The sequence below is a fragment of the Fringilla coelebs genome, assembly GCF_963513975.1.
Source record: "Fringilla coelebs genome assembly, chromosome: 3".
In the NCBI taxonomy this organism is placed as follows: Eukaryota; Metazoa; Chordata; class Aves; order Passeriformes; family Fringillidae; genus Fringilla; species Fringilla coelebs.
In genome coordinates this window covers 53,731,797-53,746,796 of record NC_140030.1, presented here as the reverse complement: position 1 = coordinate 53,746,796, position 15,000 = coordinate 53,731,797, and the positions used below count along the sequence as shown (strand labels likewise).

At 36.7% G+C, this 15,000-nt stretch overlaps 1 protein-coding gene across 2 annotated transcripts in view; it reads left to right on the top strand.

The window, feature by feature from the left end:
• Window positions 1-15,000, top strand: part of PTPRK (protein tyrosine phosphatase receptor type K) — a 374,688-nt gene that overhangs the window by 335,249 nt on the left and 24,439 nt on the right. Inside the window, exons 14-17 of one of the 2 annotated variants that reach the window (XM_084201678.1) lie at window positions 4,372-4,510; window positions 7,784-7,813; window positions 11,429-11,589; window positions 13,712-13,747. In XM_084201678.1, coding sequence (XP_084057804.1) covers window positions 4,372-4,510; window positions 7,784-7,813; window positions 11,429-11,589; window positions 13,712-13,747 — 366 coding nt within the window. The remainder of the gene's footprint in view (window positions 1-4,371; window positions 4,511-7,783; window positions 7,814-11,428; window positions 11,590-13,711; window positions 13,748-15,000) is intronic. The other variant, XM_084201677.1, reaches the window with a different exon arrangement.

Here is a 15,000-nt window from a genome sequence, read left to right as displayed (position 1 = left end):
GATTCTATTACCATGCAAAGTTCTTTCTCAGATCAATAAATTACCTTTTTATGGAGTCTGATGTTCAAGATATAAGACAGCATTGCAGGACTACATTACTAAAAATGAGCATTAAAAATTAGTAAAATTTTTGTAACTTAAATAATTTTAGAATATTTTTGCCCTTTTTAGAAATATGCAGTTGTTAATTCCAATTATCAAAATAATTGTATCTCTCCAATTTAGAGATTTTGTGTTAGGATATTGTCATGGACCATGTCAAAGGCTTACAAAAGTCCAAATAGATGACACCTGTAAGTCTTCCCTTGCCCACTGATGTAGTCACTCCATTATAGAAGGTCGCTCGATTGGTTAGGCAAGATTTGTTCCTTGTGAATCCTTGGTAACTTGAGTGGTTTTGTTTGGCAAAATCAGCAGCTCAGCCTGCAGAAGAGCCAGAGAACTAAATCCTGGTTATCTTGGGAGGGTAGAGAAAGTGAGTTCTCTGAGTAAGCAGAAGTTTACTTGCTGCTGTAGTCCTTGTGCAGTCAGCAGCCAGGAGGTATTCACTTACATGTGTATGTTTAACATGTAGGCACAAGGTTTCTCTCTTTTTCTCTCTGGTTATGTATGGGTAAGATGGTTTTTTACACTTTGAGCTATCAAAGTTAAAATACAAGTAATAGGAAATGCTTTCAAATTCATAAGTTTCATTAAATTATTCTGTGTTACCTTCAATGGCTTCCTCAAAATAATCATTGCATGCAATACACATAGATTACAGTGTGGTTTATATCTATGATTACTTTCATATAGTCCCCAAATGTAGAATTTAGTCTAAAGAATGCATATATTATCTGTTGCTGGAAATATGCATGTAATAATCCTGGCTTCATTTTAGTTCAAAGCAATTCTTCCGTTGATATTGGCAAGACAAGTATTGTTTTGGCAGTAGATTTTAGCATTTTGGGTATAGCAGGTTCATCCATTGATTGTAATCTTGGTTAGTGTATGACTATTCAATGACATTCTCCTAAACTAATGTAGGACTCTGTGGTGCATTTCTACTGAGCACCAGCTTTTTCTCATAAGTAGCCTTAAAGTTTGTGGAATGAGTTACTGTCCCTTGCTTCAAGATCCTTAATGTAAGGAAACAAGAACAAATGGTCAAGCAGTAGATATCCTCCTGGCTTTCCACTGTGGCTTGGAAAACTTGACAGAGAGCTTAATTTTGAAGTTACTGATGATCCAAACCAACTATTTCCTAGAGTGTATATAATAAAACACCCGTTCCTAAGTTAGCCAAATATGTAAACCCGCTCGGCAACCTTCCCTTCAGATTTTCTGAGATGTGGATAGTTGTTTTTCTAAAGTAACTTTTCTGAATGAAACAGCTGTGTGTGGCCATGCAATAGTTTTAAACATGACTCTGAGAAGCACATATATTGCAGCTTGCTGTATGGAGTTATAAGGGTCCTGTATTTCTCCAGGGAAGTGTGGAACAGGTCTGTCATTCTTTCCCCTTCACTCCCTCATCACTAATAGTCCTTTGAAAATACCACTGTCCTGATGTAAGCTCAAAGTCTGTACTATTGGATGTATTTTTGAGCCTTCAAGTTTTGAAGTGCATCTTCAGGTCAATCCCTATCATTCATATTTTGAAATCTCTCAGAGACTTGGCCTTAAATCTCCATCCATGCAACTAAATCTCTTGCTCCAGCCTTAGTTATTTTGCAGACTGAGTAGTTCTTACCTTTGCTAGGTCAGAGCTGCCCAGCTGCACCCACATTGTACAATTCCAGACACAGCAAATATCCCATTCCTGCACACTCCCTCTTTACCCTTCCCATGTCCTTGCTGTTTCTCAGTACTCTGTACAGCAAACATGACTTTTTTTCCTCATTGACATATAAAACCATTTATATTTATCTTAGATTTGTCCTTTGACTCTACTGATTGGCCTTTTGTCTCTACTGCTTATCAAATGTTCATTCACACTTGTCACACCCAGCCCAGCTAATGCTGGACTCGGACTTGATTCATTTTAAGCATTGAGAATGTTGAATACCTTAATCTTCCAGTTCTGCCTCAAAAGTCATGCCCCTCATTTCCTCTGTTAGAGAACATCATATGTGCATCTGACATTAATTCTAGCTAGTGTGTGTTGTACATGCACACATCTCCTGCCTGATCCCTACTTTTATCCCTTGACACCTCAACAACACATATAATACAAATAAAAAATATAGTATTCATTCCTCACAGGTTATGTATGCAAGTGTGCATGCAGGCATGTATTTACATACAGAAGGAAACATTTAGTATTTCTCAGCAGATAGAGTTCAAGCTGTAGGTGAGAGAGATGATTATAATGATGAATTCTTGTGATGATGATTAAGTTTTACGATTAAAGCACTGCCAGACCTCTCACTGTCTGTCTAGCTCTCGTGTGCGTGTCTGGAAGAGAGCACATTCTTAACTCAGAAGGTTTTTCTGAGGGTAAGTTGTTAGTACAGGTTCAGATACTGCAGAGATGAAGGTTACAGAAATAAGTAATAAAGAGTAATTTTAAACCACAGCATTATCCTTCCCTCAAAAGGTACTGTGGGTTCCTGCTCATGGAATACGAATAGAAACCCAGAAAGTATTAGATACCAATTATCCCTGATAGTGACTACACTGGCTCTCTGAATGGAGTCGATTTTCAGGAGCAGTAGCCTTTCTCTCATATGACTTCACCTTGGTTTTTGTTCTGCTGCTTTTGGTGATCTATTGAGAGGCATCCTAGTTTCAGACTAAGGGACACTTTCTGTGTATTGACATAAGTATGATGATACCAACAGCTTGTAACTCACTCCACATGAGGATGCTGTGAGGGGAGAGGTCAAGTGGCATCTGCTGCATGCTGGGTGGAATGTGAGAGAAGGGCCAGAGGGAGAGCAAGCACACGTACCCATTCATGCCAGTGAGTAGAGAAAAGGCCACAGCCTTAGAAAGCAGGAACGAGACAGCAAGAAAGCCATTTTCTATTTTACAAGTAAGCATCTCAAGGGATTTTACCCCTTGCTGAAACCTATTTATATTTTTTATATTTTTACCAGGCTGGAAAAGCTCCTGGTCCTGGTCCTTTTTACACCAGGCTGTTATGCAAAGAGGTGCAGACTGAATGGTTGTGCACCTTCATGTGTATTCTGTTTTTTTCTCTGCTGTAACCTGTAGCCTCAGCCCACTCAGCTGTGTTATGGACTGGCTTCATCCCTCTGTAGAACAGTGGTTTGTGGGGTATCTTACAGGGCCTATAAACAGAAATAAAATTACTGCTGACTTTAGGCTTGGCTTTGTGAATGACCTTATTTAGAGAATCAAAATTCCCTGTAGAATGCAGATCTCAGACCAGATGCTGTAAGGTGAATTAATGTACAAAGGTGGACTGAAACTGCATGGAGGACAGAAGTACTGCAGTTTAGGGTTCACATTGTGGCTTGGAAAGAAGTGTTTTATTATTTGTGCATAAATGATTTCTTACTATTCAGTGTTAAATAGTCCACATTTAATACCTGAAAAAAATAACATTAAATGAAATAATGGTGGTAAGTTGAAAAATAACATTAAGTGAAATAATGGTGGCAAGTTGATAGATTACTTTGTCTTCTGCTTTTTAATACAGTAACTTATTTGGAAATCCAGGTACATAAACACTTCTGCCTGTGCAGAGGCGTGTGTGTATATATACATATATGCACACACATATTTATTCAGCTGTATTCATACACATATACTTGCTGTTGCGAGGAGGGCAACGAAGACAGCGTTGGCCTTGAGGGGAAGCTGCATGAGGAGAGCTGAGGTCACTTGGTCTGTTCAGCCTGAAGAAGGGGAGACTGAGGGGAGACCTGATTGCAGTTACAGCTTCCTTGTGCGGTGAAGCAGAGGGGCAGGCACCAATCCCTTCTGTCTGGTGTCCAGTGACAGGATCTGAGGGAATGGCCTGAAGCTGTGTCAGGAGAGGGTTAGGTCGGGTGTTAGTAAGAGCTTCTTCTCCCAGAGGATGGTTGGGCCCTGGAATGGGCTCTCCAGGGAAGAGGTCAAAGAACCAAGCCTGACAGCTCAAGTGTTAGTCCAAATTCTCAGACACTTGGTGTGACTTTTGGGGATGAGTTGGACTAGATGATCCTTGTGGGTCCCTTCCAACTATGCTTATTCTATTGTTCTGTTTGATTTATGGTGTGCCTACGTACATATGTGTAGGTGTTTAAACACATGATGCCTGTATCTATATTTTTACTACTTTATCAAGACACACAGACATATTTGAAAATTATCACCAAAAATTTTTTCCTTGTCTCTAGTGCTTACACATTTAAATAACTTCTTTTTTTTTGATTAATTTAGCAGCAGCAACAGAAGAGCCTGAAGTGATTCCGGATCCTGCTAAACAAACAGATCGTGTGGTGAAAATAGCAGGAATAAGTGCCGGAATTCTGGTATTCATCCTACTTCTCCTTGTTGTCATATTGATCGTGAAAAAAAGGTAAGAAAATGATCTGTGCTGATTGATCTTTTTTTTTTCCCCTCCCTATCAAACAATTTAAAGAGGATGTTTTTTACAGGTCTTTAGGAAAAAAAAAATGTTTTGGGACTGGTAGGTCCTTTTGGTCAATTTTTGGATTAGTTCCTTCTGTTTTCTTTTGGTTTTGCTGTGATTCTTAGGATGCCTTTAAAGATAGGATTTTTTATATTTAAGATTCCAATAACTATATATTTTCTCATCTTTATTTCCAAGGACTTTTAAATTGGAGATAGAAGAATGTACAGATTGTTAAAGTGGGTGGAATTGAAAGCCATGGTGCCTTTTTATTTTTTAAAGCAAAGAAAAAATAATAACTTATTGCACTTCTCATGTTTTAACCACTTAATGAATATTATTTTCTCTATGTGGCTCTAATGAGTTATTTGTGTTTGTATGTTACCCAACTTGCAAAATAATGTAATTTTATACCTCTGTTTATGCTCTTGTAAACGTGGAGTTTTTTCTTAAAAGTCGTAGTGCATCACTGTAAAATTATCTAGTGAGTCCTTAGTGCATGAAATTGTTTAAAAGTGTATTAATTTGAGTGAATTTAAATTTTTTTCAGTGCTTTCTTAGACAGTAAGCAATATCGCCATCTTCTGGCATTGTTCAATGCTATCCCTGCATCCCAATCCTCCTACCTGTAGCAACTTGTGCTATCCTATTGCTTGGTCAGTGTTTCAAAGCCTAGCCTTCCCAGTAGTTGCAACTCTTTTAACCTGGCATAGAAGTCCATAATATGTTCCTATAATTCCCTAGTTATAGTATAGAAACTAATTCCTCTCTCTCTGTGCACCCTCTCCCTGGTGGTTCCCCTTCACGTGACACAAGCTGATTTCTCTTGGATAGAACGAGCCCTTTGCCTTCCCATGGTGTGTGCGTTGCCTTCCCTTGCCTTTTGCAGAACTTATAATAAAAAGTATTTTTGTGATTGTTGCATATATTCCTCTGAAATGCAGCTTGCTATTATTTTTATCGATTAAGATCATTCTATATGTTATCATTGCTGGTTTGCATTAGATTTTTTTAATTTATTGCCTTTTTACAATTATCCCTGGAGATATATAACTTGGAGAAGAAACGTCTGCATTAGAAACATTAGGTATGCTTATAGTGTTCTGTGTTAGTTAGCTACATATGTGATTTTTCCCAAAAGTGCTTTTACTTTTCTCTGTTGTTTACCTCTGTGGCTGAGAATTTACACATATGCAAAAAGGTCCAACTCATCATGTACAAAAAAGACATACAGTCAGCCAGTTTTCTTTATTTACACGACTTTTGAAAAACAAAAGTGAAATTGTTTTTCAGCTTTTAGGAGGAAATCTCTATATTGTAGCTTTGTAGCATGGTATGTGCTGGGAAGTATAATCTTAGTGAGTGTTACAGTGATCCCCTTACGTTTAATAGAAAATTCTCTGTGTGTTCACGTGTGTTTGTGTGTGAGAGAGAGACCGTCTAACACTACAGTGTCAGTCACTTCCAGATGTGATTGACTAGTTTTGCAAATAACAAGCAAACAAACAAATCCATGTGTACATTTTTCCTATCATGTTTGCCTCTTCCATTCTGAGTCCTTTCAGGCTCAAATTTTAGCTATTGAATTGTTTGACCAAAGTGGGTTAATTATATCTGTGAAGTGATATTTTTAAATTTCCCTTTTCCCCCCTTTCCCTCCTCAGAACCTGTGAAGGCAGTATCCTTTTAGAAATTATCATCATTCTATAGCACATAATATTTCTGAACTCCTGTACTATTTTCTATTCTAAATAGGTGAGAAATTAACCTGCTAATGAATCTCTAATGTTTGGCAATTTTCCATCATGATAGTTTAATTGATTGTCTGTTGCATATGTTGTAGGTGTGCCATTCTTCTCCCCCTCTGCCTTTTTTTATATCAGCTTTAGTCAAGGTCTCTTACAAAACACATAGAAAAGCTGTGTTCCTGAGTTAAATCAGTCCATCTAGTGAATCAGGGCAGTTCATATAATGAAGGCAGGAACAGCTGTAAAAACTCTGACACATTCACACGTACAAAAACACACTTCACTTAGTTGTGGTGGGACTGAAAACCAATCCGTCTGAATCATCCTCTGTAGTGTGCCTATTCAGTGATCCATTATGTAGTATCCCTTTTGGTACCCGAATTGACCACAGCTTATTAGATGGAAAAGTCAATAAAACAATGGTTTCTGCATTTTTATTAGTTTATTAAGTCGTATGCACAGCCACCAGTATCTCAAATCACTGATTAAATGCAGCATTACATTTTATTGAAAAATGGAGTACTAAGAAGTTTTGTTTATAAGCTTGAGACGTTTTAGGCTTTGCCTGATCATTTTGTACAAATTGGTTTGAAGTTTTCCTGAATGAAGCTCTTAACAGCTTTTAAAGACTTCTACTGGAGTAATCAAACCAGCTAAGAAAAGGGATACTGCATCTTTAACAAGCAATGCCATTTTTATTTTCGAAATCATTGTTGGACTATTTCCAAATGTCCTTCATTTCCTTCCATTTGTTTACCTTCCATGTTTTTAATGCTTAGCATGACTACATCAGCATTTCCAATTGTAAGATTTTCAAATAGAAAGCATATGTTTGCATTCTGGAAATGTGTGGTGGATATGCCAGTACACACATATCTGCTGGAAATGTGCAGTTTTCTTTAAGATGTGTGTACTCATACAGCTACGCATAGTACGTATACAAACATATACGAATACAACTGTGTACTGATAAATATGTTAAAGTGAATGAGAAGAAATTGTTTTCTGATTAAATGTATTTATTAATGGAACCTTATTTTTTGTGACTGAAAAGTAAAAAGCATATCTGCTGCACAAGATTTGTACACAGCTGTTCATTTGTCATGACATCTAGGCGGTAATCATTATATTATGCTGAACTGCATGTTGAAATTACACAATCCATTTAATTTTCAAAATTTTTGGCAATAAGTGAAATCTCAGCATGTAATTTTCTCAAGTGATCTTTCTAAAAAACAAATCATTTTTATACGCTAGGTTTTTTTTTTTATTTTGGTTTTGTTTTGTTTTTAATTGCATGGCAAAGTAAGGCTAGTTTGTGCATGAGCAAATTGAAATGCTAACCAAAGAAACATGAATTTTTCAACTTTTTTTTTAAACGCACATTTCTCTGCTTTATTGGATGTGACAGAGTCACGCTTTTCATTCACCATTGCTTCTCTTTTTCCACTGTCTGTGATTTGCTTGCCAGGAGGAGCTACTATTCTTACTCCTACTATCTGTAAGTAGAATACGGGTGACTTACTATTTTATGTGTTTTAAAGATGCAGTATCCCTTTATAAAAAAGAAAAACGGTCTCTATAATTTTTCCAAAGTTTTATTGATAGTTACTTTTCCTTGTTCTCAGGCTTGAAAAATTGCTTGCATCATTGTTTCTGTCATTCTTACCCTGTTGTTTCTTTTTTTAAAGGGATATTGTATTTCTAACTGTATATTGAGACTTAGCTTTTTGCTACAGTTTTTTTTCCATAACTGTCATTTTAGTTTATTATGATCATAATTTAATTTGCATTATGATACACAGCAACACATCACACTAAGGAAAAAAGATCTTTTCCCATTTCCTAGTTAGTCAACTATGCCAGTAAATCACAAAATGTATGTTCTTAGAGCATCAGTTCAGGAGTGATCTTGCGTACCATTTTCCTATGCAGGTTGTAGGCAGTTGCCAAACTTTCATAAATAGTTTATGATCTGCCTCTTCATCGTTTGAGGTGCTTTGCATACACATCTTAAAGTTGGATCTTATTTTATGGCATTTGTTTGCATAAAAGTTTTGCTTCAGTGAAGCAAAACTGGCTTTTTTGATACTTGCTGACCAAATGAGTTTTTGTGAGGACTGTTGACAAATTTGTCTATGATTGAACAAGCAGTTATGCACATCCTTCATTTTAAATAAATCCATAAAGTGTTTGACTTCAGAGGAGTTCTAAGTTTGAGTGCTTTGATGAACTGGTGGTGTCTGATAATGATGCTCTCTCACATTTTTAAGCAGAATTGGTTTACTTCTTTAAACAAACCTAATTTTTATTTTTTTTTAAGGCTGGTGTAGCTAACCGCCATTCTCTGATTTATTGTGACTAATTATAATTTCCTTGTTAAATAGCAATTGCTTCTACTCAAGATAATTAACTACACTGTTTCATCCAATGATGGAGCACCTTTCCCCTCCAACCACTGTAACACCCACCTGAGCAGATTCATCCAACTGAATCCTTTAGCAGATAATGAGAATCATTTTCGCTTTCTGTCAGCCTCAAGTTCTTTAACCTAACGATTCGCTTAACTATCACGAAGCATGGATTGCATGTGCCTATAGCTGAGTGAGGGAAGGAAAAAAAAAGGAAAGGAAAGGAAAAAGAAGTTGTCAAACCCCAAGAGAGCCTGGAGCAGTTGAACAATAAAGCTGTCCTCCCATTTCCCTGCAGCTTTGGGTTGCAGTGCTACAACACAATAGGCCTTTTTAGACGTTGAAGTAGAGCATAAGAATTAGAAAGTAGCTACTGTAATAAGGTAATAACGTGAAAGCCTTAATAGCTGTTGATTTATTTAGCATGGCTAGCAGGTTTTGTTACAAAGTGATGCTTCAAAGAAAAGCTTAATATCGTCGAGAGATGAGATGTAATAGTCTTTTTGTTCCATTTCTGAGGTGACATTAGAAAAAGGTGATCTTCAGTGTATAGAGACTGTTTGAAAGGCTTTGAAACTTAAAAAACTACTTTGAACTAGAAATGCTAGTTTTGTGAAGCCTTTGATAGTATTGGGAACCAGTTAGAAAGCTCATGCAATTTCACTCTTGGAAGTTCTTATGGTCTTCATTTGTTCAACCAGAGCATCATTTAAACAGGCTCCTCTTAAGTTGAAAGGAATGTGTGGAGTAAATGTGTAAAGCATTGTAGGGGGGACATCCAACAGATTTTTTTATTTTTCATGTAACAACTGATACGGAGCCCCATCAAGCAATAGTTTTATTTGAAAAAACGGTAGGTTTAGAGACCACCTTTGGGATTTTTGTAGTAAGAATGTTACTGAGTAGTAGTTTTCCAACTATTCCATCTGTAGATGGAGCAAAAGAGGGAGGGAATCTGACAAAATAAGGACATGAGTCTGACTGGTGGAAGAATCTACTATTCACAGGAGGGCTTTGTCCATCCATATTCTACACTGTGTTGCCTCATCATGAACCAAGACTGCTAACTTCAGAAACAGCCCTGTAACATTTTCTTAATTATGCATGAGGTACTTCTTACCCTACAGAACAGTGTAGGTCCTTTCTGGTGAACTTTCCCAGGATTCAACAAGTAAATGGATGGATAATTTGCACTAATATTGTTCGCAGAATCCCAGAATATTTTGTGTTGGAAGGAGCCCTAAAGATCTTCTAGTTCCAAACCCTTGGTGTGGGCAGGGACACCTTCCACCAGATCAGATTTCTCAGAGCCCTGTCCCATCTGGTCTAGAACATTTACAGAGAGGGGAGGTCCACAGCCTCACTGGGCAACTGCTGTCAATGTTCCACCACCTTGACAGTAAAGAATTTCTTCCTAATATCTAATATTATAGTATGTAATGAGTATCTAATGTTATCCTTGTCTGCTCTTAGACTGTGCATGAAATATTTGGAGTTGGCCATCCTTTTAGTAAAGAGAAATGTAAGACAAACACTGTCTAAACAATTACCAGAGCATTTGATGGTATTCTATGCAGAAAAATCTTATGAAGATAAGCTGTGTTTTAAACATACATTTTCAGGAACTCAGTATATTCAGTGATGATTGTGTCTCTCCCATGGGGTGTCAGATTTATTCAACTAAGCAGGTTGCCTATCTATGTATTATAAGAATGGCTTCAGCTGAAAATAGGGAGATTTCAGAACAGTTTGATGCATGTTACAGGTTTCTGCAGAACCAAGGCCCACCTCATGCTGCTCTGCATACTTCCTACTACTTGAGATATGTGCTTGAAGCTATAAAATCAAAATATATTATCTGACTCCTGGAGACAATGAAAATCACTTCCACTTCTTTCTCAAAGTGAATAATTGAGCAATATTTATGAAGCTTGCACTTTAAGGGCACTGGCTGTTAATTTGAGAGGCTTAGTTTTACAGATTAGGTTGGTCTTTAACTGTGATGCAGTCAGAGTGTAAGACTATTAATGTCAAATTGGATGTTCCCAAACTGCATGAAAGGGTAGAATGATAAGGGTGGTTTTGTTTTTCAAAGAACCAAAGTTAAGTACCAGGACCATAGTGTGGTATCCTCTCGTATCTTGTACATTGAATGGGCAATACTACCTTTTACATGAAAGGTAATATAAATATTTAATATAAATATGTATTGAATGATTACGCTTCTTTTGTTGCTTCATAGGTTTTTTGACTAACCAAGTAATTTAGAAGGTTACATAATTCTTTTTCCCAACAACGCAAGCAAGGGGAATGAATTATCCCTTTACAAAATCAAAATAGATATTTAAATGGAGATGGTTGATAAAACTGCATGCACAGATGCTTTTTATTTGTCATTTCAGTTAAAATGTAATTATATTCTCTAATTTGTGTATATTAGTATAATTACTCCACAGGAAAAAAAAAATATTGCCAGAGTACAGAAGTAAGCACTTCCATTACAGCATTTGTGTGTGTACAGAAAACAGAAGACCATGACTGTTTCATAGCAGGGTGCACAGTTTTATCACACGCTGAAAAAACTGCACGCAGGGAAATAAGTCAAACTTATCAGCCACTCAGGATTATAGATAATGATTGCTGTAGACACCAACATTCATCAAATATTAAGGTGTTTTACTTTTTTTTTTTTTTTGGCTGGGCAGCAAACTTGCAAAGAAGCGCAAGGATGCCATGGGAACCACCCGTCAGGAGATGACCCACATGGTGAATGCCATGGACAGGAGTTACGCCGACCAGAGCACTCTGCATGCAGAGGATCCCCTGTCAATCACATTTATGGACTCGCATAACTTCAGCCCCAGATGTAAGTAGACAGTAATAGATACTCCAGAGTGTAGGTGAATATAGAAACACAGAAAATAGTTCTGCTTTTTAAGGAAAATTGTTTTACGCTCCCGGCTTTCCAGGAATGATGGTAAAGCAAAAGGTTGAGTAGGGATGTTTGTATGTTGTCCTTGTTGGAATGTGGCAAATTAAATTAAATATTTACATGTGCTTTTACTATGCAATGGTATTTGTTTTAGGGAAAGTACCATACTTCCAGAATACCTTAGTTAAAACTTCAAATTGAGTTTTCCCTTGTGAGACTTATTAGGGACAGCATGTTAAATATTACTGCACAACACCATGTCTGTAATGAATAAGAATATGAGGTCCAAGTTAATTTCTATTTTTTTGGCAGTAAGGACATTACAACAGAAGGAAACATTGACAATTTTCATTGCTGTTTGTGGAGTTTAGGAGCAAGCTTGTTAATATATCTGCAAATGTGTTCTATATTTGTATTTGTTTTTTGTAAACATGCCAACTGTCTGGTTTGGAAAAAGTTTGGGTTTCTGACTGTTAAAGGTTATAGCTGCCAGTGTTTAGCACTCAGGCCTCCCAACATCTGCACTATACCTTGCCAAAAGCAAGGTACTCCACTTGCAGACTGAATATTTCAAGACTAGTGTATAAATTACGAAGGCATACAACCTTGCCATGGAGCTGGTAGGAACCTGAGCTTCTCACAGCTCCATGGACTTGTGGCTTGGCTTTAAACAGATCTGAGCAGCCTGAGCTGCTTCTGAATTGCCACCTTTTGGGAATGACACTCCATGTCTCTTCCCATCTCCCATACTGTTTACCATGCTTGAGCAAAATGCATCCATTAAGGCTCTTAAGCTCTTTCCTGGTTGTTGTAAGGGAAATGGGTTTTGGAGGAGGGTTTATTGATTGGTTTGTTGAAGCTTACCAAACTGCCAAGTGCTAACATTTTAAGTGTCTCATAACCAATTATAAACGGGAGTATCAGCCTCATGATTTTTCTACAGTTTTGGCTGGAAAAGTATGAAAAGTCTCCAAAGTTTGATGCCTTATCGGCATTGAAATTCGTGGAGGCAGTATTGCAGAGACAGTTTGATATGGACTGTAATGGTGAATCCCAGGCTAAGAATTTATCAGGAATTTACATGGCTGTTAGTGAGCTGGGGCTGCCAGGCACTCAGGCAGCCTTTCAGATGGACTGATGTGATGCCAAGAGCCCATGAGCTCCTGTCACCGCAGCTGTCCTGGTTGGTTGGCAAAGAAACTGGACATCACCAGTTTCTAGCATCCTAGGAATGTGATGTTTTTGTGTATTGGAGGATTTGTTTCTTCTGACCATTGTCTGTGCTGAGACAAGTCTTCCAAGATTTCAGGGTTTCCTGCTCTGTGACAAACTTTCAGGCAGATTGTTTGAGAACTGGAGCTTAATTCTGTTACAGACACTTTGACGTTATAGTTTTTTGTTCCAGACTGGAACAAAACAAATCCTGGATTCTGCCATTTCTGTCCAAAACGGTGCATTTATCTCTGCATGGTTCTAGTTGTGATAATAAAAGATAAAATTCTATTAATTTTATTCAGACATCTGCATCTGTGTATCTGTGATTTTCCTATACTCATTATGAGCAATCTCTCTCATACTGAGCATTAAAAAAGCTATTAACAGTAAAAATGTATATAATTTTTTTTAATTGCCTTGAAAATTTTATAGAAATACCATTTTATTTTGAGATTAGCTATTCAAGTATTACATGAGAGGATGGTTTTAAAAGGAAAGAAGTGAGTTCTATGAAAGTGAACCTCTATTGTGAAGTGAAAAAAAACAATAGTGAAGGAGGAACCCTTTCAAAAACTAAATTGCAAGTAATGTCTTCTTTATTTCATTTCAGTAAGGATCTCTTGGCTCTTATCATTACATTTCTAAAGTCTGAAATCACTGCCTTTCATACCTCTTTTATGCAGGATGCTTTCTGGAACTGTATTCTTTCTGGTTTTCTCTTGTAACAAAATTAATGGAGTTTAGTTATCACTTGGTCATACTCTGAAGAATATTGTTTTTGTTCTTAAAAATACACAAATAAAGGGTAATGTGTTTCTTCATGGGCTTTGTTTTCCTACAGTGCCCAATGATCCACTTGTGCCGACAGCTGTGTTAGGTGAGGACCCTAGTCCTTCATTATCCATCCCTGCATGAGTTCTGTCTCCTTGCATGGTTGAACGTTGAAACAGCTTGTTTTATGTAAAACTATGCTGTTGCCAGAAAATAATTTTACGCTCAGTTCATCAATTCAGAATTAGACTGACAACAATTTTAGAATAAAAATTATTTTATGCCCTCATTAAGAAGTTATTCCTAGTCACTGCTAATTGAAGAGTACATGAGGAAATATGTAAATGGAAAACACTAAAATTTTTCTCCCCAGAGCTTTGAAACTGAATTCCAATTAACTGACATGTGAAATTAGAGCTCTATTAAGAGATCTTTAAAAACAAAATGCAGGTCCACATTAACATTTTTTGGCTCCCAAAGTTCAATTTTCTAAGTAACAAGAATTAAAAAAAAAACAGAAAATGGAAAAACTTTCAGAACATCTAAGAGAAAACAACTTTCTTTGCACGTTCTGAACAGCTACTTCTCTATGCCTATATGAATGATATATTTCAATTGGCATTAAGTAGTAAAATTTTCAGCTTTTTACTTACTTTAAAAAGAAGAACACACATTGAAATGGACAGGCTGAATATGTCTATGCTCCATCTAACACTGAATGCAGTGATGTTTAGAGATGTTTTTATTTTTTTTAAATAAAAAGATGAAAGTATAATTTGTACCCAAGTTCTTGGTTGGATAAACTCAACGTGCAGTACTGAGTTTCAGTCAATTGCTGCAGTTATTTTAGGATAAAAGACAAAAATCAGAAAGTAGATGTTGAAAATTAGATACCTAGAAGTAAATCCTAAAGGGACCTGGGGGCAATGAAATCCCTTTTCTTTTTGGAGGAGGGGTATTATACCTATAATACAGATTCTTTCTGGAAATTGTCTCATTATGTTTTAAAAATTTGTAGCAAACAGAATTTTGCTCTTGCAGTGGAATGTTCCAGTGCCTCAGTCCTCCTTAATAAGAATAAATTCTGATTCACATTAGTAAAATTTGGGACACAAAGGTTAATTTTCTGAGTATTAATTACTACTAACTGGGTGTTACTACTAAGTATTATTAATGCTCACCCCTAGTTTTTCCTAATTAGGCTAATCTAGACTAAATTTTCATTGCTGTGGATTGAGCCATTTCCTTTTGAGAGACTCACTGAAAATAAGGAAAAGTGGCACATTTCTGTCTTTTCAGAACCGACTTTTTCACATTGAAAGGCTCATCTTCTCAATTATTTCTCTTTTAGTTGAGTTT